General features: G+C 37.6%; 1 protein-coding gene across 5 annotated transcripts in view; it reads right to left on the bottom strand.

The window, feature by feature from the left end:
• Positions 1-27,693, bottom strand: part of Myo1d (myosin ID) — a 334,710-nt gene that overhangs the window by 185,209 nt on the left and 121,808 nt on the right. For 4 of the 5 annotated variants that reach the window (XM_004870605.4, XM_087191492.1, XM_004870607.3 and 1 more), the window contains exons 11-14: positions 25,659-25,829; positions 21,849-21,919; positions 18,806-18,880; positions 13,650-13,782 (exon numbers count right to left, since the gene is read on the bottom strand). In XM_004870605.4, coding sequence (XP_004870662.2) covers positions 13,650-13,782; positions 18,806-18,880; positions 21,849-21,919; positions 25,659-25,829 — 450 coding nt within the window. The remainder of the gene's footprint in view (positions 1-13,649; positions 13,783-18,805; positions 18,881-21,848; positions 21,920-25,658; positions 25,830-27,693) is intronic. The other variant, XM_004870606.4, reaches the window with a different exon arrangement.

Raw genomic sequence — 27,693 nt, 5'->3', positions numbered from 1 at the left:
GATACAATATCAACACTCAAAAAACAATAGCCTTCTTATACATAAATAACAGACTCACTGAGAGAGAAATTAGGGAAACAATTCCTTTTACAATAGCATCCAAAAAAATGAATTATCTGGGAATCAATCTAACAAAGGAAGCAAAAGACCTCTACACTGAAAACTACAGCACTCTGATAAAAGAGATCAAAGAGGATACAAGAAAATGGAAAGACATCACTTGCTCCTGGGTAGGAAGAACCAGTATAGTGAAAATGGCCATACTTTCAAGCACTACATTTTAATGTTATACATCAACAGACAAAGAAAGAATGACCCTTCCCTATTGTGGAACACGAATCCTTGCTTAGACTTCCAACTTCTGTATATTTAAGTGGAGGATCAATATTATTATAATGCAGAAGTAGAATTCTGCTTTAAAAAAAATAATGATGGGTCCCAGTTGCCTGTAATTACAGTTATTTGGGAGGCAAAGGCAAGAGGATCCCAGGTTTGAGGCCAGCCTGGGGAACTCCGTAAGATCCTATCTCAAAAAGAAATTAAAAGAAAAAATTAAAAGGGGGTGCTGGGGATACTGTATAACTCAGTGGTAGAGTGCTTGCCTAGCACAGGGGTCCCCAACCCTCACATCCACAGCCTGTTAGGAAGTGGACTGTGCAGCAGGCAAGAGAGCAGTTTCATTTGTACTTACCAGCCATTTCCCATTGCTTGCATTACTGCCTGAGCTCAGCTGCCTGTCAGATCACGGGCGGCATTAGATTGTTACAGGAGTGTGAACCCTACCATGAACTGCACATGCCAGGGATCTAGGTTGTGTACTCCTTATGAAAATCTAACACCTGATGATCTGAAGTAGAGGTGTGGTTGTGATGCTAGCACTGGGGAATCTAGTTACTATGTATGGTAAACATTAGAAAAAGAAAAAACTAACCCCTCCCTCTCCATCCATGGAAAAACTATCTTCCATGAAACTGGTCTCCCATGCTAAAAAGATTGGGGACCACTGGCCTAGCATACATGAGGATCTAGGTTCAATCCGAGTAGCTCAAAAACAAACACAAAACAACCCCCCCCCCAACAAACAAAGTGATGGGGATTGAATTTTACTAAATCTGTCATGGTTTTCAACTGGAGCATTTACACATACCTCACTTTTAAAAAGAGATTATAATAAATCAAAACAAACTTAACTGGATGAAGAAGTAAGGGAGAGGACACTGCTTGCTTGAGGATCTTCTGAGTTTCCTAGAATAAAGGGCCTTTACTGCGTGTTCAATCAACCAAGAAAGGTGGCACGGAGCACAGTAAATGCCAAAACACTACTAGATCCATCTGCATGTTTTAGTGCTGGTGAAACAGAGTAAGTGTTGTATAGAATCAGGATACCTGGGTCTTAGTTGTCTCTGCTATTAACCAGCTATGTAAAATCTTGTTGGACCTAATTAGTTAATTAATGAAACAATAGTTAGGCCTTCCACTTTGAATAATGAAAGACTATACAATTTAAACCAGTACTCATGCTGGGTATAACTAAAATAGGTAAACAAAATATAAAAACATTTGCCTTAAGACACTGGAGAATTAACAAGACAGTGGAGAACTTCTGGGCTGGAATCCAAGAGAGCAAGAAAACCTTGGAGGAGCACTCAGAGTTGAGACTTGCTTTTGCCTGGAGGAATTTGCCAACCCCAGAAGCAGTGGATGAGATCTGAATAATGGTTCTGGCAGTTTCATAAGGAGACCAGAAAAGAGATTAAAAGGTTGAAAAAGAGAAATTCATAGGCAAACTCCCTCACTTTGGGTTAGAATCCTGCCAATGAAGAACATAGATAAATCAAAAGCAGCCAGGCCCTTGCAGGGCCCATAGTTGAACTCTGAATGACCTCAGATCTTGGAATTGGAAAAGCCTATTTATAATACTAATGCTCGTAAGTGCTTAGAAAAATCAAATTTTAATCTTTCAGGGGAAAAATGACATAAACTCAGGCCTCTAATTATTTTTATGAATAGTTTTAAAAACATAATATTTAGAACAGTAAAAAAAATCCAGACATATTAGGAGACAAGACAATACTAATTAGAAACAAAAAAATAACAGAAAATAAACAAACACACAGGGGTCTAGATATTGGTATCAAATAGACATAAAAACTGTGCTTACAATATTTAAGATGGGAGACAATACTGAGGATTTTGTATAGAACCAGAAACTATAAAAAAAGAACCAAAGCAAGTGGAAAATCCTGGGTTGAAAAACACAATAATGGAAGTTAAAAACTCAGGAGATCAGTAAAAGAGCAAATTAGAAGTAGTTGAAGAAAAAACAAGCTAACTAAAAGGTAGATGAGAAGAAATTCCCTAGAATAAAGCACAGAGACAAAAAAATGGAAAAGAAAGGAGGAGAGTAAGAGGCATAGAAGAAATAGTGAAATGATCTATGTAACTAGAGTGCTGAAGGAGAGGACGCAGAAGGAAAAGAATTATTTGAAAAGACAAGGTAAGAACATTCTAAAAGTGACAAAAAACTCCAACAAAAACAAAAAAGCTACAAATTGAAGGAAGTTCCACAAATTACAAGCAGATTCACACACACACACACACACACACACACACACACACACACACACACACCATGGCATATCATAGTAAAATTTCTACAAACCATAGAAAAGTTGGGGGGAGGAGCTGCCTTATGGAGCACTAAGTAAACTGATAACTGATATCTCAAAAGATACTATGGAAGCCAGAACACAAAGGAGTACTATCTTTGAAGGGCTAAAAGACATGCTAACCTAGGATTTTACATCAGGCAAAGATATTGTTCAAGAATGAAAACCATATAAAATATTTTTGGGTCAACAAAAGCAGAATCTGTCACCATGAGATTTCAACTATAATAGGGTTCAAGCAGAAGAAAATGATCCCAAATGAAAGGTCAATAATAGAGGAAAAGGAAATAAATGATAAATGACTGAATAAATCTAAATAGATACTATGTCATAAGAATAATAATGTCTTACTTGCTGTAAGTATATATTTTAAATACATGATGTGATATATGTATTTATATGTATAAATTAAAATAACTGACCAACATAATATGTACGTTCTGAGGTGATAAATGAAATTAGAATGTTTGATTAGCCTGCATTGTCCAGGGAGAAGATAAAATATCAAATAAAATTAGATTATCAATATTCATGAATAATACTGTAATGGGTCAAGTAGCTACCAAGACAATAATATGGTATAAATTTTCTAAAATAATAAAGGATGGGCCGGGGATTTAGCTCAGTGGTTTGGCTGCCTGCTGCACAAGCGCAAGGACCCGAGTCCAATCCCCAGTACCAAAAAATAAAAAAATAAAAAAAAAATAAAGGAAAGAAATGGAATAATAGCAATAATTATAGTACTGGGGGAGGCGGGAGGGTGCCTTTTTGGCTCCAACTAAACATTTTGACCCGAAAGACTCGGGCCACATTTGGCTCCAATCTCCTTGGAAGGACAGGAGCACAGCTTGCCACCGGAAAGTGCTGGGTACTGGCAGGGGTCCACACAGAGGTCAGGCGACAGGCCAGGTGCCAGGAGATGAGCTCTCTGCTGGGTGCTATGGAAGATGCCCTGCTTAAAAAGCCTCACGCCTTGGAGGAACCCAAATCTCTTAATACAACTGAACAGATACAGCTTCCTAGGTCCCCACAATCAGCATACCTAATAGAAGAGTCACCGAGCTCAGCCAAGCCCTGAGTATGTTATCCCCATCAGATTTCCCTTTTCCAGCATAGATGCAATTTAGTAACAGTGATAATTTTTACCATAAGGCATGTTGCTTTGTGATATTACTGATACACATCTTGTGCTAAGTTACTGGGAAGAATGAACTGCAGTTCATTTGTCAAGAAGAGGAACAGAGTTTTGTTTACATTTGCTGGTAATAAACTAAAAGGTTAGAAAGGAAAGAAACAGACATTTTTAAAAAAGGTCAAATAGCACTAAAAAAAGGTTGATTTACATGCAACATAAAGTCACTATCTAAAAAGTAAGTGGATTAAAAGATTTATTCAAAAGATAAAAGATTAGGGCCAGGGATGTAGCTCAGTGGTTCCGCCTCCTGCCTTGCAAGCGCAAGGACTTGAGTTCGATCCCTGGTACCAAAAAAAAAGATAAAAGATTGTCAGGATGAATTAAAAAACCCAAACTAACTGTACACTTTTAGGAGAGATGTATTTTGAAACATGAGGATAAAAGATTGAAAGTAAAAGGATCAAAAAGATACATCATGGAAATTCTTGCCATGAGAAAAGTTGGTATGGCTATGTTATTCATGCAAAGAAGGCTTTAATGCAAAAAGCAATACGGAAATAGAGACTTTTCATTGTGATATGTGACTCAATCACCAGGAACATATAATAGTTCTAAATTGAGTGAACCTAAAAAATCCTTTAAATATTTAAAGCAAAACCTGAAGGTACAAGAAGGGGAAGTAGACAAATTTAGAATCGAAGTGGATTTTAACATACCTCTCAACATTGACAAAACAAAAAAATTAGTAAGGAGCTAAAACATATATAAAAAAGCAAATTTAACAAATTTCTAAGAACTGAAATCATACAGAAGTTATCCTCTGGTAAAATAAAATGAGCTAGAAATCAAAAGCAAAGAGGTACTTAGAAAATCCTTTATATCTGAAAAAAATTAATACGTACCCTTCTTAGGGCTAAAAATTACAGTGTGAATGAGAAAATATTTTGAACTGAATAATATATGAAATCACATAGGCAAAGCAATCTTAAAGAGTAAGAAATCATTTGAACTAGTATATGTAACTTTACTAAACAGAAGCTAGCTGAATAGAATTGTACCAGCACTGGGCGATTACACACAGGAAGTGGTAACACTGTATGGGACACTAATGACCAAGCAAGGAGTAGGGGGAAGCCCTTTCATCCTGTTTAGTAATATATAAGTCTTTGGATAAAGGATATAATGGAAATACTTTCTATATTTAATCAGCATTCTGCCACAACTTATAAATGCCTCCTCCTCTCTCATTTATAAATATCAAGACTGACTCAGCCTAAGAATTCCTAAATTTGACAAATTTGGTGTCATATAAAGGTTAAATTGCAAAAGTTCACAGTGATCTTATTCTTTTAAACTTTTCTCTTCCTACATTTTATGTGAAAAACATAATCTGTGAAAGTATACCAATCAGTACATGCCTTAGGTAGAAGACACTGTATTGAAATATGCATCTATTTAAACTGCTTTGTATATTGTCAAGTTAAGTCAAGGCAAATTCAGCTCACTTAGTAATTTACTGACTGTTTATGGCACTACATAGTGCTATCAAGAGGTATATACAATTAATAGAACCTATTCTCCATATTCAAAAGACAATTAGGTGAGGAGATAAAGCATGCACTTAACACACTATGTGGATGGACTCTGAGAAAGTGAGGAGTCAGGGATTGGTAATGGAGGACTGGGTCACACATATTCACCTTCTTCACAAGGTCACTAAAGGTGACAGATTAAATATGGGGAAACTGTCCTCTGACATGCGCCACAGACCTAACGAGATAGTGAGGAAGTATCTGATCAAGGTCAGAAGACTGCAACCCAAGGAGCGAGCACAGCCTCCAGGGCTGCTTTTCCCTAAGAAGCTGCTGCTGCTCAGCAAAGGGCAGTGACCGGCTGAGCAGAGCCACCGAGCTGGTGGGGAGAGCAGGGTGGGAGCCGGAACCCAAGGCTTTGCAGGAGGGGCCATACAGTACTTTGGTGTGGAAGCCTGGGGAGTTAACCAGGGAGCTGAAGATGAATGGAAAAACGGTAGGTTCTTGGGGACAGCCGTCTATCACTGAGCTACTTCTACATGTCCTGACACTGGATAAAAAGGATCCCAGACCATCTGAATTTGTCTGTTATAAATGTCAACTTTTCTATTTCCTTATATGTTTAGATGTCACTAATAAATACCCTGTATCTGGATACTGTTTTCTTTAATCTGATTTGATAATTTGTGTCTACTTACACTCAGTGTAGCTACTGATGTTTAGATCTGTTTCTGCTCTCTTAAATGGCCCCAGCTTCCTTTGCTCTTTTGTCTCCTCTTCCATAAGTTTTTAGGGCTTTTTTTACTCATTTTTTTCTTTTCTTTCTACTCTATTTGTTTGGAAGTTACAAACATCTATTGCTACTGTATTAATGATCACCTCAGAAAAATTTGACATGTATTTTTAAATCATCAGAGCTGAAATTTAAACCATATTTTTATTATTTTCCTGCAAAACTAATGATCTTAAACACTTGAGTTACAGTTACTCAAACTTTCAATTATGGGTTACTGCTATGCTATCTAATTTCAATCTGTATTTTAAATACATAAAGAGATTATTTATAATACATCAACATATTTACCAACTTCTTTGTTCTTTTTATCTTTTTGCATTTCAAAATTCTATGTAGTGTACTTGTATTCTTGCTACTGTTTGATGTATAGCTTTTAGAATTTCTTTTATTGAGGTTCTAATATTGGTAAACCCAGATTTTGTTTTTTTGGAAAGATGTCTTTGTTCTTGAAAAACACATTCTCTGGGTATAGAATTTTGGTTTACAGTTATTTTTGCTCAGCTTGTTATTCCTTTGGTGCTAATCTATCTTTTCCCTGATTGATTTTAAGAGTTTGTCTTTGATGTTCTGGGACTAGTTGTTAACATGTAGATTTCTTTTAATATTTCTACCTTGGGATACACTGGGCGTCCTGATTCTGTTAAGTGATATCTTACAACATTCATATAAATATTTCTTCAAATACTGCTCTGTAATTTCCTCTCCTACTATATGTCTGATCATGCCGGAGAACCCCACAGTTAGGTTCCAGTGCCCTGCCCAGTATATGACACAGGCCTGAGAAATAAATACACTAAGAGATAGGACTAAGAGAGAGAAAGCGGGGTGCCAGGATGACCAATGCTGGTGTATCCACAAAAGTGCTGGCCAGTCCCAGGCACTGACTTTTACTGACAATCAATTGGGGTAAAGGTAATATGTGGTTTCTATGGAAATTAATGTAAACAAGGCTCATAAAGGACAAGACAAAGCATTCTTGAATTTGGAATAGAATAGACAAAATATATGGTTGTAATTAGAACATTGTCCTTCTAGTCAGAAGGTTTTAGTTGTGGGAACAGAATTTTGGTGCGAGTTACTCTGATCTTGGCACATAGGCTTCAGCCAGACTCACCTCTATAAATAAGCCAATTGTGGGGTTAACTTTTTACAGCCTGCCCTGCCGTAATCAATATTACGGTCCTCTGCATGATCCAGATGCATGTGGGACCTTTCCATTTATCTTCCATATCTCCTGGTGTTTCTTTTATTGGTTTTATTTCTTGGACTAAGAGAAATTCTGAATAATTTCTTCAATTCTTGTTTTCATTATTATTTCTTTCTTTAGCTTTATCTAAATTCTAATATTAAACCTATCCACCAAGCTTTAAATTGAGTTTATTTCTATTATTTGCCTAGTTGCTTGCTTTTTCTTGTATTTTTAAGACTCTCACTTCTTGTGACGTATTAAACATTATTATTCTGTTTCTGATCATTCCAGTAGCAGAAGTTTTCATGAATCTGAACTTGCTGTTATTTAGTCTCACTCTAGTGTATAGTATCTTGTACTGATTCTTAAAAAATTAGTCTATATTAATTATATAAATATTGGGTTTCATTGTGACATTTTCAAACACACATGTAATATACTTCAATCATATCCACTGGCCCATTATTCTCTTTTACCCTCTTCTCTTCCTCTCCCTGATTGCCTGCCTCTGCCCTACAGTCTCCCTTCTTGTAATGACTCTGAGGAGAGCTCCTTATTTTCCCTGGAGCTTATCTGCGGAAATTCTTTAAGGTGTGGGACAAAGGTGGTTTCCTCAAGAAAATAAACTATGCTTGCCTCTTTTATATGCCTGGAGGCAATGTAAGATCTGAACCACTTTAAATTATTAATGTGAAGCTTTTCCAGCCCACTCAGGTACTATGAATTTGGGCTGCAAATTTCCTAAAAGGTAACTTATAAACATCCGCTGCCCCCAACATCCCTTGGCTCAGTGGCAAGGACCAAGACAAGCAGTTTTCCTTATGGACAATGAGATTATTTCTAGTTCACTCTAGAGGTGGCCCTTTGAAGACTCACACTCTCTCTCTCTCTATGTGTGAGTGTGTGTGTTCACAGAATCTCTTGTAAGACACTTTACTTTGGGAGGCCTGTGGCTTCACTTCAAGGACCCAAGATTGAATAACTATACTCAAAGTCAGTTACTTCAATACATCTGCAAGGCAAAAGGCAGCTTTAGAGCTCTGACTAATTTTCCTTCCACTCAGTTAACTTCTGTATTCACTCAGCCCTGGCTTGCATATTCCTTACTTTTGTTAGTTCACAGCTGCATTCAAGATATTGATTTTTATATTTTAGTAACATTTTTAATTATGTTTAGTTGGTATTAGTAGGCATTTCATTTACCATGCTGTCAAAAGATGCATTATTCATTCGTATATATATATAGATTCATATATATATATGAATCATTCATTCATTCATATATATATCTATATATATATCTCTCCATATATGTTCCTAAGTTAAGATCTCTCCATCTATGTTCCTAAGTTAACTTAACTCTCATTTTATTTTCTCATATTCATCTTATATTAAAGTAATATTGGGCTGGGGATTTAGCTCAGTGGTACAGCGCCTGCCTCACAAGTGCAAAGTCCTGAGTGAGATCCGCAGCACCAAATAAGAAAGAAAGATAGATAGATAGATAGATAGATAGATAGACAGATAGATAGATAGATAGATTACTCTCATAAAATGAGTTGGATAGTGGCCTCTCTTCTCATCTTCTAAAACAGTCTGCACATGATACGGATCACTGGTTCCTCAAAGGTTTTATAAAATCTATCTGTAAAACCATCCAGGTCCGATGTCCTTGTCAGAGTTGAGGGACATCTGATTAGTGGTTCAGAATCTCTAAAGTTACTGATTTATTCAGATTTTCTATTTCTTCTTGAATTAATTTTGATACATTTTCCTAGAAAAACTAAAGTTTCAAATTTACATCCAATCACAATATGCTGTTACTCTTAAAATCTCTAGGTATCTGTAGTTATAGCTCTTTTTTCATTCGTAGTATTATTCTTCCTTTATCAATATTTTAGAGCTTTGTCTATTTGGCTACATTTTTTATTTTTCTGTTATTTTAAAATTTTGCTATTTAAAATTATTTTCCGTAGGTTTTTTTTGGAGTGCTTTTTCTGGCTTTTTGAGCTGAACTTAACTCATTTACTTCCAGTCTTATTATTTTATAAAGGCATACCAAATAGATCACTTTAGCAGTAGCCGACAAATTTTGACACATTCTTTGTCTAGCAGTTCCAAATATTTTGTAATTTCCGTTGTGATTTCCTCTTCAATCCACGAGTTACTTAGAATAGCATTTAAAAAAAAGTTCCCAGGAACTTTAAAAAATGCTTTTATTTCATTTGCTTTGAGGATGGGGAATGTATCTATATATACATTCTTCCAAAATAGTTGAGTCTTCCTTTGTGATCTAGCATGTGGTCAATTCTTATAAACGTTCCACGCATACTTGAAAGGAATATGTGTTTTCTAATCCTCAGATATAAGGTTCTTTTGATCTATTAGACAAAGTTTGAATTTGGTTTTCAAAGCTTCTGTATTTTTATTAATTTTTTTGTCTGCTCTATCAGTTTTTGGTAAAGCTGATTTTAAATTTCCCGCTATGATTGTGGACTTATCAATCTCTTTCTCTCCCTCCCTCCTTCCTTTCTGTGTCTCTTTCTCTTCTCCTTTTCCTTTTCTCTCTCCCCTAGTCCCCTTTTCTCTTTTTCGGCACTGAGTACTGAACCCAGGGCCTGAGGTACATCCCCAGACTTTTCATATTTTTACAAATTTTGTGACAGGGTTTTGCTAAGTTAACCAGGTTGAGCTCAAACTTGTGACCCTTCCGCCTCAGCCTCTCAGAACACAGGGATCTCAGGTGTGTACCGCCATGCCTAGCTTATCAGTTTTACTTTAAATATGTTTTAAGGGTTTTTTTGTTTTGGTTTTATAGAATTTATAATAATTATGGCTATGCTATTAGATATCCAGTTCAAAATGGTTTTGTCTTTGGCATTTTTGGTTTGTTTGTTTTTTCCAGTACCGGAGATCGAACTTGCGACCTTGTGCTTGCCAGACAGGTGTGGTGCCACTGAGCTACATCCCAGGCCCTTGGTAGTTTTGTTTCATGATTACTAGTTCATATCTGTTAATACTTCCTTAAATTCTACTTTTTTTTTTTGGTACCAGGGATCGAACTTGGGACTTTGTGCTTGCGAGGGAAGCAGCGGAACCATTGAGCTAAATCCCCGGCCCTTTAAATTCTACTTTTTCATAACCACTTAACAGTTCACCCTGAGCATCACTAGACTGTTTATATATTGTCTGGTTTTTTTATATCGTTGCTGTTTTCTTTTATTTTATATTATTGCCTGTTTATTTTATTTATATTGTCACTGTCTATTTAGATACTGAGCATTCCAAGTGTTGCTCGGGCAGGTGTCATTTCAACCAGTTGATTTCATAAAATTGTCCTTATTATATTTCCTATATTACCTTATAAAATTAGTGAAAAAATATGCATCTTTTGGTTATCCTGTATATTAATAATTGGACTGGTAAATGGTTAATATTGCTTTCAATAATTTTTTTGTGTGGGATGGCTTGCTATATTTTTCTCCATCTCTACCTCATTATAGTAAAGCTTTCTGAATAGTGTTATTTAGACGTTGTCTCCTGTAAGCAGCATGTAGTTGGATTTTCCACGTATCTAGCTGTCCATTTAGATTTACAATTATGATGAATAACAATTATATAGATTTATGTGTGTGATTTAAGTATATGGTGAATACTTAAATTTTTTAAATCATTACAATAAAAGACACATTGCCCTTAATTTCCCTCAAAATACTTCCCCTTGCTTTATGGTTCTTGACACTTTCTAAACCAGTTCTAGAGGTCTTCTTTCATGATTGTCATTATGAGGTATGATCAAAATTATGGTTCATGCTGCTGCTGAATGTCACCTAACCAAAAAGGTAGCCTCATAAAAACATCACAGTGTTTCCTCACCCACATTATTCACAGGATCTTGTGCTACTGGACTTCTGGCTCTTCCCAAAAGTCAAAATGACTACGAGAGCTAAACATTTTGAATCAATTCAGGATATCAAAGGTGCCATGACAGTGCACCTTGAGAAATTCACAAAGGAAGACTCCAGAACTGCTTCAGAAAGTGGCAAAAATCACGTGATAACAGAAGCAAGAGGGAGTATTTTGAAGGGGATTAATAGCAATGTCTTTTTTTTTTTTTTTTTTTTTGTGCCACGGATCGAACTCGGGAGCTTGCGCTTGCGAGGCAGGCGCCGGAACCACTGAGCTAAATCCCCGGGCCAATAGCAATGTCTTTTATTGCAATAATTTTTTAAAAAACTTTAAACATTCACCATATTTTTCAATCATACCTTGTATCTGTACCATATTATTCCCTCCTTCTCTCCTTTTCTTTCTCCCTGTCTCCCTCCTTCTTTCCCCAGTACAGGGGACTGAATCTAGGACCTTCACATTGAGCTACATCTCCAGCCCTTTGTTAGTTTTTAGTTCGAGAGAGAGTCATTAAGTAGCTAAATTCCCCAGGCTGGGCTTGAACTTTTAATCCTCCTAACTCAGGCTCCCAGTACTGGGATTACAGACATGGGCCACCACACCCAGCTGCATTTTCTGAATCTAATGTTTTATCTTTACTCCCCGCCCCCAACATACATTGTCTATATTCTTTTGCTTGCCCTGCTCCTTCTCTCCTTCCCTAACACCCCTCCCACCAAATTGGGAAGCTGTGGCAAAGAATTCTAGGCTAGTTGCCTAACTTACAGCTCATAACTTTTTCCTACGTTGGAACAGAATTCTGATTTCTAGATTGGTGCACTGCTGACCAGACTAAAACAAAACAAAACAAAAAACCTTTCCAGCTACCTTGGCACCTGTGTGTAGCAAAGGGGACAGAGCTAACTGAGGCTTCTGTGAGACTTCCAGGAAGTCTCCTAGAAAGAGAAGTTCTAGCTACTGTCTCCACAGAAGGAAGGATGCCAAGCACAAGAGCAGTGGAACAGAAACACAAAAGGAATCTGGATCCCCAGAAACACTGGGGCTGCTGTTGCAGTCTGGGATGCCGTCTATACTTCTTCTATGGGACAGAGAAACACACTTCTCTTGTGTAGGCTTCCTTTTGGAGATCTCTTTCACTACAAGGTAAATGCAATTCCTGATACAGAACTTATAGAAGGTTCTAGAGTATTTATTTATTTATTTATTGGTACCAGGGAATGAATTCAGGACCTTGTGGTTGCAAGGAAGGCACAGTGCCACTGAGCTAAATCCCTGGCCCTCTGGAGTTTTAATTTTTTAAAAAAGGAACACTTACCAAATTTAGAAAACAAAACAATAATTCTTTTTCTAGTTCATTAAATATAGTTCAGTGTTCAGGTCTTTTTGGGTCACGTGGCTTCCTTCTAGGTTCCTTTTTCTCCTTGCTGGATGAGGCAAGGTGACTTGCAGAGAGAAGTGTGTAAGAAGAGTAAGGCGCCCTAGTGGTATTTTAGCCTCCTGCACCTATGTCCTCCTCACCCCTGCCCTTCTGGAGATTTTATTATGCAAGCCAACAAACTATGCTTATTCCCTGTCACTTGAGGCCTAAGAATCTTGATAAAAGAAATAGAAAGCTACTGAACAGATGTGCTCTAGTGGCATTTGCCTAATTTATCCACAGTGAAGTAACAGTATAGATCTAAATTTAAGTTCTTACAGAGGAAATTGATTTTTTTAAAAAGAAAATAACAAAGAAGAAACTACACAGGAAAAGTACCAGAAGAGAAAGATAAAAATGAAGGAACTAAAAATAATGAATCCCAGAATGCTGCCTAATTTATCAAACTTGTCAACAATAGCAGTTAAGAGTAGAAATCTGTTCTTCAAGGAAAAATAAAGAAAGAAAGAGAGAAACCCAGACTTAGCTTATCAAGCAGTATTAGAATCAAAAGAACAACAAAAAGGAGAAATAATTATCAATAATCTATCATTATATTTCATGTATTTAAAACAGTCTAAGAACAATACTCAACATACTAACTTATTGTTAAAATGCCTGCTGGCCATTTAGTATTTGCATATGGAAGGTATACTACAATTTAATTCAAGATTGTTTTTCTTTTTACCATGCCCTGTTTTCTGCACAGGGCTAAAGTTCATTTTGCCTTCCTTATAGTTTAAATAACATTGATTTCTCCCTTGATCATGACAGTAGAATAAAAAGCTCAAATTTAAGAATGGCTTTGGGATGCAAACAATTATTTCACCCAGTTTCTTTAAAGCAGGAATAAAGGTTCCATTATAACCCTCACTTTAAATATGTATTCTTCAATTTGATAAAAATAATACCCCAAAAGCAAATCATACATACACTCTTTGTAACATACTTCCAGAGGGAATCTATGAGTTAAAATGGGTATTTAGAAAAGAAAATAATTACCTTCGATGCAAGATTGTCTACTAGAGCAATCATGGAATTCTTGAACAAGGTGGCAGCAGTTAGGGGTCGCTTAGTCACCTCTGTAATGCTCAGTTTACCTTCGGGCCACATATTTTTCAGAACAGGATTTGAACTGAGAAGTACAGAAAAGCAATTCAAATATTGCATTCAAATAAGCTGAATAAAAATGGCTAAGGAATTCTGCTTAACTGTATTGTGGAAGTCACAACGGGACTGAACTCACAAGACCTACTTGGAAAAATAAGTCTGTCTATAAAATTATGCTGATATAATGACTGATACTGCTCTACAAATTTTCCCAAGAGATAGCACATTTAAAAATTATATAAACTTCTTTACAATTACATCTATATTACCTCAAAACTAAACCAATGTTTAACATGGCTCTTACAATAAACAAATTATTTTGGGATGGCTGGACAAACCACTGGTAGGACAATGATCCTTAATATTATGGCAGAAAATGTTACTGAAAGAAATACTCAGAACAGGTAACAATACAAGGGCATCTCTTCCTAAAAATACAGATGAGTATATAAAATAACCATTTTTACATTGTCTTACAGCAGATTCCTTCACTGCAGTTGAGTTTATGAACACATTTACAGGTAGTACTGGCAGTTACGGTATCTAATTGATATGACACTAGGACTGTTGCATTCCAATTCTAAAAATTTACTTTGGGCCAACTTCTGTCTAAAAGCATATATTCATTATTTGGCTCTGTGGAGAGATACTTTTTAAACATGTGGAGATCTCAACTGTGATTTTCTTCCTGTTTCATTTTAGGTGCTTTTCATTTTAAAGTAATTGGAATTTAAAATGTGGCTTGGTTACTGGAAACTCTCCTCTTGTCATAAACATTTTTCTTAAAAATTTGAAGGTTGAAAAAGGAAGAGAATATGGGTGTTTGTTGCTAACTGTGCTTACAACTGCTATCATTTTGCCCACTTTTCCTTCCCCTGTATAAAACTGAGAAAACAGAGTTGGTTCTCCAAAGCACCTAGTAAATTTCTGCTACAAGCTGCAAGAGAGAAGAGTGGAGGACAACAGAGTGTAGAAGGTAAGGGGGATGCAGGAGTGTCAGGGTCTGTGAATGCAGACAGAGCAACACTCCTGCCCTCACTGTCACTGCAGTGATCTACGGCTCTTGGATCCAGTCCCATTCCATAACTTCCCAATTGTACATCTATAGCAATAAACATGGCCAAATAAATGAATACTGTTTTTCCTTTAACTTTTCCATTCTTATTTTTAACAGAGAGATAATTTAAGGTAATGTTTCTGCACTTGTAGTGCACATAGTGCCTGGATCCTCTTTGCACACCTACTGAACAGAATTTCCAGAAGTTAGAAAACCGTCTTTGTGTACTTGGAAAATTCTAACATATGCCAAAAGATTAAGGATCACTGGCTTTAGGTCTAGGCAGTTTCTACTACTCCAAATTGTTTTGTTTTGTTTTTTGGACTTTTGAGACAAGGTCTCACTAGGTAGTCCAGGCTGGCCTTGAACTTGTCATCCTCCTGTCTCAGCCTTTTGAGTGCTGGGATCACAGGCCTGTACCACCAGGCCAAGCCCAAATCCTTCTTTATCTTACTGTTGGCCATATTTGGATATTCTCATACTATGATTATAAATGGAAGAAGGAGAAGGTTGAAAATAAAGGAAATAAGACCATATATTAAAATAGAACAGAAACATAAGGAATCCAAGTAGACTGGTAAGAGTCATTTTAAGAGGATGCACTTTCAAACCAGGAAGTCATGAATGTAAAATTAACAAAATGTTTTCAGGCATCATAAATATCAGAACCTTTTTCTTAAAAGGGAATGTATCCAGAAACCCAGTTTGTATAAAAGATAAGGCAGATCTCCCCCGACTTCTCTCTCTCTCCTGTCTCCCTCTGTCTCTCTCTCTCCCTCTCTCACACACACAGACACACACACAAGTGACACACCGTCTACAGAACTAGAGATCCAAGGATCATATTAACATATACAAACAAAAAATAGAATCAAATTTTGAGTTACCCACTGAAGTATCAAAAAGTGTCTAGAGGTAATGATGGCCCATCTATCTAAACAGCATCTAGGTTGAGCCAGGTGTGATGGCACATGCCTGTAATCCCAGCACTGAGGAGGCAGAGGCAAGAGGATTGTTAGGAGTTCAAGGCCAGCCTGAACTATATAGCTGAGACCCTGTCTCAAAAAAAAAAAAAAAAAATCATCTAGGCATATAGCTTTAACTGAAAAGATTTCAAGACTTCCCATCTCACAGGCTAGGGCTTTCCCATTATGGAGACACAGGAAATTAGTTCCAGTCAACAGACTTTCAAGTTTTTACCCCTTTGGCAAGACCAGCCCCATTATAAAATGGATTCAACTTAGCCTGATGTCTTTTAATTGTTAGATTTATCTAAGCTCCTTTGTTCTTATGGCACTTACCAAGCAACTAAGCAGCCTGGATTCCACAGATAACATTTTTCACTGTCAATTAATTAATGAGAGTTCTCACTGCTATTTGACTTCTCAAGGAGGTTTTCCAACAGGGAAAAGTAGCCTGTCACACCAGTACAAGTATTCCATCCCATGTCACTATTAGATTTTTCACTAGAAATAAATCCACATACTGCTTTGTTCCTGCACTGGTCCTGTGAACTTGGGTGATGCTAGTCCACCATTAAAAGCTACAACTATTCTCAGCGGCTGAGCAGAATCTCAGGGTCATGACAAAGTCACTAAAGTCACCAAGGTAGCGTATCATTTTGTGTACCCTCTTGGTCCACAAGTCTAGCAACACACTGTGACACCGCCACTGGCCAAATCAGGCCGTTTTTCCAATTTGAGTTTTTACCATTTTCTACTGGAGAAATGCTAGACTCTGTTATGTTCCTCAAAATGGGTGCATTTTACTTGATAAATGGAGCTTTTTCGTATGCCTCTTACATGGACCCCTTTTCCTATGTCTCCGTATCTTTCTTACAGTGACAATTCTTGGTGAATTCATCATTCACAAAAATAAACCATCTTCTAGCAAATTATCCTGACAGAACTGCTTAAATATCATGTCTCTATATTCCCATTTCTGTGTCCTTCCGAGCCCATGTCAGTCAGACATCTGACTTCACTGCTCCCCGGAAACAGTGTTGTCAAGAGTCCCACTGACATTTACATTAGCAAATACGAAGGTGAATCTTGGTCCTTGTATCATTCCTGCTTTTGGTATAATCTGACATAGTTTATAAGTTTTTTTTTCTTAAAGCATTTTTTCCTTGGCTGGACTTCCTGGTCTTTCTACCTCATTGGAACATTCAGTTTCCCTTGCTAGTCTTTCCTTCTTTGCTTGACTAGATGTTGGAGTGTCTCAGGGATTAGTCTTTATACTCACTCCCTAGATCACCCCATAGAGTCTTAAGGTTTTAAATACAATCAATATGCTGACAACCACAAATTTATATCTCTAGCCTCATCTTTCCTGAGGTCCAGATGCATACATGCAACTGTCTACTTGGCATCTTCAATTGGCTGCCCAATATGTATTTCAAACGTGACATAGCCAAAACAAAACTCTTCATTTCCCCACCTCGTCTTCTCATATCAGGCTCAGAAAAATCTTTGATTTCTGCCTTTATCCTATCCATCAGTACATCCTGCTAGCTCTCCAAATATCACCCCATTCTGACTACTTTTCATCATCTCCATCGCTGCTGCTTGAGTCTCAACCTCGATTAGTAAACTAGCTTCCTAACTGGTCTCCCTATTTCCATTCTTGTCCTTCACAGGATGTGTTTTGCAGAGTGGCTCTAGTGATTTCTTTGAACTATAAATCACATCACATCATAAACTCCAGTGGCTCCTCTTCATACTTGGTCCTTACCTTGGCTCCCAGACTATGACCCAAGCTCTGCTCACTTCTCTAAATTCACTCTCTACTACTCTCTGCATTCCTCATTGTGATTTTAGCCACACTGATCTTCTTACTGTCAATACATTCAAGCTTATTCCTACCTTAGGCCCTTGGTATCAGCTGTTCTTTGCCTGGATGCTATTCTTCCAGATACCGGCATCCCTTCCCTTACTTCACTCAGATCTCTGCTCAAATGTCACCTCTAGTAGGCCACTTAGTCTACAATGCCTCCCTGCCCTTCCTCATTGGTACTCTTTTAATCTCTTACTACTTTATTTTTCTACGTAAGACTTGTGATACCTGAAAAGTTATTTGCTTATTTAACAAATGTCATCTCCTTGGGACTATAAGCTCCATGAAGGCAGGGGTGTTGCCTAAATTGTTTTGTATCCCAGAGCACAGAAGAATGTGTGGCACAAAGGTGGTTAATACATTTTTGTTAATTACCCACCAACTGACTGAACAGATTTAATAAATAAGTAAATACAGTTTCTTAATCTATAAGAAGCTCATCAAGAATTCTTTCTTCTTTATGAGCCTTCTCAACATACTGAGTTTAAACCTGTATCATTTGCCTTGTTTTATTTTGCCCAGCTTTTTTACACGTGGTTCATTAGTGAGAAAAGTGTTTGCTCAGTTAGGATTGGTGCCTACTGACTTCAGGTGCAAGTCTGACTTCAGAGAGGTCTCTTATTTGGGCACAAAGATACTTCAATGGGAACCTGAATATGTTGGGGTTTTTTTGGTACTGGGGATTGAACTCGGGACCTTGCGCTTGCGAGGCAGGTGCTGGAACCACTGAGCTAATCTCCAGCCCAATTTTTTTTTTTTGGGGGGGAACCTGAATATGTAAAGCTTTCAGGTGGGACAAAGGTTACTTAACATTTCTGTCACCACTGGCCTGGCCTGGGGACTACTGAGTACACGGGCAGGGGGTTCCAGAGGGCTGGCTGTGGGAAACAGAAACAGAGGCTTCCCAAGGGAAATCAAAGAAAATCACATCAGTAGCAGGTCTTTTTGCCTAAGTTTATTGGTTTTATAATCCCAAGGTCTTATACTGTTTCATTTATTAAGCATAATAAAGTAGAAATAGTGGGTCTGCTGGTAACTCTTAAAATTGTCACATTAAAAATAATTATGTACAAAAAAAATAATTATGTACATATATATTATGCAATATATGTCAAAGAACTTAGTGCAAAGATAATTAGTAAAATATCAACCATACCTGTTATACACGAGGCGCTTGAAATCTTGAAATAAAGTATCTTTATTTTTGTCAATAAAACCAATGACAGAATAGCTAACAGAGGAAAAAAACCAGACAACATGTGTTATTTCCCACACAAGAGGATATCTAACCTTTTCTAGACGTCTACAAGCCCTTCCACTGTTAACTATGCAATCAATTATCTAAAGAGCTGGTACAATCCACCCAGTTCTGGGTTAAAGGACACTCAATTTGCTAAGTAGGAGAGACTTTGTTTCTCCTTTTTAGAAGGAAAGCCAACATCAACCACATCATTCTAAGATAATCATTTTCTACAGGTTATTGCTTACCTCAAGAAGATGACTTTTAAAAAGATAGCTGTATTTATCACTCTGATTTCCTAAAATAAAAGCAACATACAGGAACTAATTGTGTCATCTGCTGGGAGGTCAGTGACTCACCTAAGTATCACTCAGTGTTCAGAGTAGGATAAAAGAATCCAAGAACAACTGCAAAGGATGGTGAGAATTAGGTAAGCAGAGGAGAAAAAGGCAGACAGATCACACAGGGAAACCGACAGAATGAAAGGATGGAAGCACACACATACAGAAACTCTGGAAAGCAATGAGCCCAGGATTCAGGATTGGAAGGAAGGGGAGAGTAAGGGGTTGAAAGTCCAGCTGAGATGGCACCCATGAGAAGAGTGAGTGTGGGAGCTGCAGTGCTGCAGTGACTGGTGTGGCCTCTAGGAGGAGCACACTCCACACTGGGTAGAAGTACACTGGCTGTGGGTGATTAAGCACAGGCTAGAAGTTGAGCAAATATTAACTCTACGGGCAGCCTCTGCTTATAGTTCTGCCCCTTTGCCTGTCTACATTTTCTTCCTTGACAATCACATCAATGTAGACAATTCTCAGGTCTCTAGCCCTGACCTCTTGCCTTACATAATTAATTCTACAAGAAAATTCTTTTAGGCTGTGCTGCCCATAGACATTTGAAGGTCACCAAGTCCACAATTATTTCCTTCCTTGCTTCAACCGAGGTCTTCTTCCTAATCCCTTCCTGTCACTTTTGACTGAACTTTTGAGTTCAGCTGACTCTTCACTTATTCAAACCCAAACAACTCAAAATTCAAAAGACCTTAGTTTAGATTTCAAGATTCACTGTGATTTGACCTCAATCTACTTTTCAAGGTATTTCTAATCTGTGCTACAAAATGAATAACTCCAACTGAACCTAACTAAAGGGACTTAGTTGCTACTTCCTGAATATTACTTAGCACCTTTCCCACTCCTTATAATTCTCAGGATCCAAAGATACATCACCCTCCCTGGGTTTACTAAAACATCTAAAAGTATTGTACTGTTTCCTTACTCTGAATTCTGACAACACTTGGTATTATTCACGTGGCAATTATTTTAGGCCATCTTTTATTGCATGAATGTATGTATATGTGCAGAAATACAAACAAATACATATGTATGAATCTTGCATGGAAATCTCTTTGCAGGCAGGCACCATGCCTTACAAAGTATTGTGTACACAGAAGATAGTAAAAAGCGAGAAAAAGATGGGAAGGCTTAAGGAGAGAAAGAGAACCCAGAAACATTGAATATCAGCTAGAGTTCTGGACTGGCAGTCTGGAAACCTTGTTCCATTGTCTGAGTTCTTCTGTAAACTTGCTATGTGATCCTGGGTGAGAGCCTTACTTATTCAGCATAAATTTATTACACTGTAAAATAAAGAGGCTGGACTTGGGGGTCATGAGGCCCTCTGTCCAGCTTTGCATTTATGCCACTCAGTATTTTAAGACGGAACCCTAAACAAGTGAGACTTGAGTTTTCAGTGAGCATTTGTATGGTCCTGGATCTTCTCTCCTTGGTATTCTGGAACCTGGGAAAAGGACCAGAGAAAGTGGAGTGATGCCCCTCCAGCACTGATGGCTAGTTTGACAGTTGGCATAATAATTTTAAGTCACGTTATTTTCTGATTCTAGATTTTTATTTTAAATAAGGAATAGCTATTAAAATTTTTCAAATGTCTTTTCAGCATTTATAGAAATGACTTTTTTTCTTATTTAATCTCCTCCTATAATGGGTTACATGGAAAGAATTTCTATGTGAAAAATAAGGAAAAAGGCAAAGAGCACTTCAGAAGACAATATGAAGAGCAGTGTTCAATGAATAGAGAAAACATACAAAATTGACCCTTTCCTCAAACAAAAGATACCCACACTAAATTCCCTAGGACCAGGAATGTATGCTTCCATACTAAAATATGTGATTACATTTAGGATCTAGAGAGGAGGAGCTTATCCTGTAGTATTCAGGGGGTACTAAATGTCATGACAAGTATTCTTTTAAGATAAATGCAAGGGGAGGTTTAACTGACACATGGAAGAGGAGGAGGCAATGCGCTACAGGGGCAGACACTGAAGTGACACAATCAGAAGCCAAGCAATGCCCACAACTACCAAAAGCTGGAAAAGGGGGCATATTCTCCTCTCGAGGCATCTCTCAGAGGGAGTGTGGCCTCTGCCAACCCTTGGATCTGGAACTTCTAGGCCTCAGAACTGTGAAAGTATATGTTCTTGGTGTTTTAAGCCACTGATTTGGGATAATTTGTTACAGGAGCCCTTGGAATCTAAGATACCAAGTAGTTATATTTTCATATCAATCTCTACTTTCACTGCAATCAGAAAATATGTCTTGCAAGCATTTTATTAATTAAAATATATTTGAAAATAATATAGTAAAACACCTTTTGCTTATGTGGTTATCCATCTTACTCTTAGTTCTTCACATGGCAGATTCGCACCCTTGGGCCTTGTGCTACACTTTCTTCTTGCAATGTACATAGTATGTGTTCAGTAAATGTTTGAAAAGCAAGGAAAGAATTGAGGTATGCCATTTTTTCACAAATGAAGAGCTGAAATACACTGGGATATGAAATGACTGGAAAATGCAAATGAAAAGAGCTGACAGTTTCCCTGGTTGCATTTTCTGAAGTGAGGCCGCATGCAAATCACCATGCTAGCTAGGTAGCAAAGTAAAATACTCACACAACATCACCTGCATAATGCCGGATTCGAAAATCTCGATCAAACTCCAGGATTTTGTCTGAGGCACAGAGCTAAGAGATCAAGAAGGAGAATATTTTGAAAACAGACATTTTCACTTTCTTAAAGGTGTAGTCTATCCTAATATAGGATGACCATAATGTCACAGATCATGATATCATGAATAAAATCACATCGTGTGGGGCTTGATTTAAGTATCTGGCTTATGTGGTAAAGACTGAATTCTTGTCAGAAATCCACTTGGCTGGACTTCATTTGCTTGCCACTCTTGCAGTTGAGAAGGCCCAGTGGCCAAGTTCTGGACAATGGAAGTGAAGTGTGGCTGTTCCACTCCCAGGCTGGTAAGAAGTGAGTGACCTTTTTTGTAACAGATGGATGCAGAGTAGTCTTTAGGGGATGGGTTAGCCAGATGTTGGAAGAACATCTGGGTCCCTGAGAGAGAAAAAGACATCTACTTTCTTTTGACTGTCAAATCTTGGTTACTATCTTAATGCAGCCCAGTCAACTCTGACTGACAAAGACTCGATTAAGGAGGATCACACTGAAGGATTACTATCCACTAGGCACATACATCTTAAGCATCCCTCACAATCTACACTTAAAGTAAGCATTGTATTATGATCTTTCTTTTACACATATGGAGGCTGAGGCTCAGAGGGGCTAGTTCAGTGATGGCGAACCTTTTAGAGCTTTCAATGATAACAAACATCTGGCTGTGGTATGCGTGCCATAGGCTTGCCACCACTGAGCTAAATGACTGACACAAGATCACACAGCTAGTCAGTGGTAGCTCTGGGAAGAACTCATGAAACTGAATGTAATGTTTGTGTTCTATGTACACAGTGGCCTGGCTCATCAGCCTGCTGGGCTGGGACTCCAGTTCAGGTCTGCCTCTTCACAGAAGGTCAATCTTCTGCAGCTCTTTCTCACTGAAGTGGGGGAATAATTTATGGAAGGGCAGTTTCTGGAAGGGCCCTAGAGGTCTCTGCACTTTCTGCGGTCTTCCTTATTACACCTGTACTTAGACTGTGTCGGCCCTGTGAAGGATCACTGGGTAGCCTGTTGGCTCTAAAGCAGACATCTGAAAATCCACACAGCACCATGTGTGGTTACATACAAAAACCACTCAGATTCCAATGTCAGATAGCAAAAGGCTCCAATCAGGATGGCGGGCTTTACACCGATAACCAGACTGCTAAAGGAACAATTAGCCTATTAATTTGACAAGTGAACAATTGCAGGAAATTAGAGACAGACTTCTGAGGTTCAAATCTTGGCTCTACCATCTACTCATTCTGCCTCCTTTAATATTACTTATCTCAGAGAGTTGCTACGAGGGTTAAACGAACTATGGAGACCAACGCATGTAACACATAGAGGAATCACTACAATATGCATTTTCTCTTTTCTTCCAACTAACCCCTTTTATAAAACTCTTCTGTTTAGGGCTGGGGATTTAGCTCAGTGGTTCCAGGTGCCTGTCTCACAAGAGCAAGGTCCCAGGTTTGATCCCCGGTACCAAAACAAAAAACAAAACAAAAAAACTCTTCTATTTATAAACTGGTAAAGCAAAAGAACCCAAGTGATGGTGACATTAATGGAATATTGTTCCATTTGGATATACTGCAAAGTTTCAAATTACCCGAACATAGAAAGTTTTAGATTTTTATTTTTTAAAAAGTTATGCTTTTCTCATTTAATTTTTAAAAAATATTTTATGGTTTATTGGACCATTTGCATGCTTCTTCATGATAACTTTAATGTGTAAGAAACTGTTTAGCTCCTAAATGTAATAACTGTCATTAGCCAGAAACCCTTTTAATATGCCATTAAGTGTAGTTAATCAGTAACCAGTAGCAAATGATAATACCTGGTTCAACAAACAGGATAATGACATTTATTTAATAAAAAGGTTCATAGTGATTAAAATATCTTGACAGCTTGGTTGTTTTATTTTTTTCCCCTTCATTAGGCAATCTGAGTACTTGTCCCAGGGAAGCCAGTAAAAAGAGCCAGTTGGTCTGAGAGTTGGAGAACCACAGTTTCCATAATTAAAAAAAAAGAGAGAGAGAGAGAGATCTTCATAGATAAATTACTGTTTAGCATTTACTATCAAATCAGTGTGGCAAGTGCTTAAAAGTACTATATATAGTTGCTCTTAAGAACAAGATTGTATTTCAAAATATTTAGTTGACGAATCTATTCAGGTATATAAATGGTGAAGATGAAAGATATCATGAGGTGGATATGATTTCTCATGTGAGATTAATATCCATTTACTCATGAAGATTTAAATAATATTTGTTGAGTATGTCTGTGACCAGTTCAATGCAACTTTATAAACATTGACTGAGTATCTAGCACCTGGTAGGCACAATGCTAGATGAGTCTCCCAAACTTGAACTGTGTTTACAATGGGAGTTTATGAACTATCCCTCAAAGACAGGACATCTACCTGTGCAGCTGTGCCATCTTTAAATGCATCACTGTAAATTATTTAGGTTGCTTCTAACTTGGCATACTGCTCTGTCCCCAGCACTGAGGACTGCACCTGAAAATGAGAGGCATGCATTAAATATCTGGGGTATAAATTGGGGAATGACTAAAGGAATACCTCTAATGAAGACCTCTTACATCAAAGATCTGTGTATCGTGTCTGGAGGACAAATTGTGGCAGGTTACAAGTCAGTTCTCAGTAACAGACCAAGAAGAATATTTCACAAATATTGGCCTGAAATAAATAGTAGCTAGTAATCACTTTCTTGATGTTCTATGCTTTATCTAGTTAATTGTAGAATTTCCTTGTTCTAATTACATAATTTCAAAGGGAACACAGAAAATAGATTTATTCATGCTAAAAAAAAAAAAAAGCAGTGCAGATATATATGATGTTACAGAGGAGCAGAAATGTTTGTCCCTTTCCTACAGATGTGAAGGATTAGGGCCTGTCTTCCTTCAGCTTCTGGTTGCAAAACAAACCTGTATTTGTAGGGGAGACTGAGGGTGAAGAGGGTGTGCCCCTCCTCAAAAAAGATCCTAAACAAATACTAATGGTAAATATACTACACGCAAAGCCTGGCACAAAGGTCTGAACACCACAATTGCCACCAATTATTACAGAAATGCAGTTTCTTTATGACCTTTTTTTTTTTTGGTACTGGGGATCAAACTCGGGTCCTTGAGCTTGTGCAGCAGGAGGCAAAACCACTGAGATAAATCCCTGGCCCTGTGACATTTTTAGATTGTGAAAAACAGGGAGTTAAAAGGCTACCTATTCACTGAAAGGACAAGTTTCCCTGTAACAACATGAATTACAATTAGAATTTCTGTTTTTAGGAAGTCACACAGTCTGAAGGTCCACAGCAGAGCACACATCACATTTTGCACATGAGGATTACAGTAAAGTCAAGGACAAAAGCTATATTCTGTGCCAGAATTATCAGATACAGGGGTAAAATTCTAGCACATGAACAAGGACTCTGCACCTATTGGCTATAAATGACATCATGCTTTCTGAAGAACCGTGTTCATTTTTCCTATTTCCATCACATGGGATAGTCTGGAGCTCCCTCTCCTGGATACTATGATTTTATCAATCTTGCCATTCTATAAACCAGACCAGCAGAACCTAACCACAGCAACAAATCAATTAATGGATGTTTATAGCCAGCCTCTCTTCTTATTAGAGTGGACATTCTTTTAACCTAGGATATAAATTCATTTAACTCTGTCAAACAGTGAGCAAAATCTTACACAACCAAATTGAGAGGAAGGTCATATTGAGTACATTACCTTTCGGCTAGAAAAATGGCCATGTTTGGCCAATTTACTGTTCAGTGCTTCCAGGAACATTTCATCGGTGACTTTGCCAACATTCATGCAGGCGTCATCTAGGATTGCGATAATGCCCTTGTGCTGCTGCTCCACAAGGTCCACGATGATCTGGTTGTTGAAGTAATCAATCTGTGGGACACAGCAAGGAAGTAATGTCCAAGAGACCAGGGCAGGTCACATACAAAGGTTGCCCTACTTGTTTCAGGAGCTTAAGTAAAGCTATTCTGATGTCAAATATGTGAATAGCATTAATGAGGTATAACATTAAAATAAACACATATTTTAATGGACTTTATAATTTTTTCTTTTCTTTTTTTTTTTGCGGTGGTGGGGATTAAACTTAGGACCTTCACACTGAACTATTTTCCCAGCTCTTTCTTTATTTTTCATTTTGAGACAAAGTCTTGCTAAGCTACTAAGTTGCTCAGGGTGAGCTCAAACCTGTGATCCTCTTGTCTCAGCCTCCCATTTAATTTCTTTCTTAACTTTATATTATGAGACATCTTGTCAGAGATGAGGATGGGTCAAGTCATAAATTCTAAGCTGGCAACATTTCTCCTCTTACGAATTCCTGTTTTAACACTGTCTCCATATTTCACACCCAACCCTACTTCTTCACACTCTTAGCCCCCTAATCTGTTTGCAATGAACCACAAGATCCAGCTTCCGCTAAATGCCAACACACAACCTTAATATATTATTTGATATTCTACTTGATAATGAATTTAAAGTATTACACGGAACTTGCAGCTTTGGTTACATGAGACTGAGCAACTAACAACAAAAAAGCATTTCCTCTAGTTTTCTGAAAGTTAAAATAAAAGCATATGAGTCCAACAGAATTCTGACATTTTCTGAATACAGTATTTAAAAATAATTCTGAGATGTAAATATCTATAAAAGATAATACACTTTTCATTTACTTTTGTGAACTGAGTGAAGTTATAAATAACTTCTGGTTTTTATCAACTTCAATATATACAAGGTTTGGGCAAAAATCCTCTATTACATGTGTTTATTCTGACAGTCTGTAGCATACCTCTGACCACACATGGACAGCACACCCTGGCCTAATGCAGGCAAGATGTGTGTCACAAAGGTGGGCAGTTTATTATCAAACATTTCAGACTTATGTGCAATATGTCCCATCTCACACAAAATGTACCTAAACCGGGCACTGTCCCCTCACCTTCCGTAAGGTCTATCTACTTATAATCGAACACTAAAGTGCCAAATATACTCCTGCTCCATGCTTTAAAATCCAACGACTTATGTCAGTTATTTGACTGTGGGTTTCACCTCCATTCCTAGTCTTATGAGTTCTCTTTTGTCCCACGGACTAGGAATGTGGAGAAGCCCTGTTCAAATAGTTATGTTTATTGTAGGCATCTATTATGTTTCCAAATGGAGTGGAAAGTTATTTCCATCTCTGGATAAAATATCCTAAAAGTACTCAAAGAAGCAGGAATTCTATATTAGTTAATAGTTGATATCTTATACTTTTAAGTGAAATAAATAGGACACACATGTATAAATACCAAAGTTTCTCTGGTGTGAGAAACTGAAAGTGTAAATAAGGACTAAATGTATAATAGGTAATGTGAAATAGGAAGAAAAGGGGCAAAGGGGAAGGAAGTGGGAGGGCTGGGGAAAGAATAGAAGGGAGTGGGATTAATATGAGAAAATGGAAAAACAGGAACAAAATCTTTGTAAATAGGGAGGGCTGGAGGGGTTGAAGGGAGGGCTGGGCAAGGGTGAAAAATAAGAACCAAGAGAGACTATGTAAAGATGCAAATTTCCAATGATGAATGTCATTATATTGTATACCTAAAATGTACCAATGATTAGAATGAATAATCGATAATGCAAAATAGGAAGAAAAGGTCCAAAGGGTTAGGGGTAGTGGGAGGGGCAGGGGAAAGGAAAGAAGGGAAAGGAAAAATGATGAGAAATGGAAATAAAGACTTTGTAAATAGGGAAGGGTGGAGGGGGT

The sequence above is a fragment of the Heterocephalus glaber genome, unplaced genomic scaffold (genome assembly GCF_053883595.1).
Source record: "Heterocephalus glaber isolate CG9 unplaced genomic scaffold, H.glaber_assembly_v1.0 deba00001564, whole genome shotgun sequence".
Lineage (NCBI taxonomy): Eukaryota > Metazoa > Chordata > Mammalia > Rodentia > Bathyergidae > Heterocephalus > Heterocephalus glaber.
The sequence above is the reverse complement of the archived record's forward strand: the minus strand, read 5'-3'. Positions and strand labels throughout refer to the sequence as shown.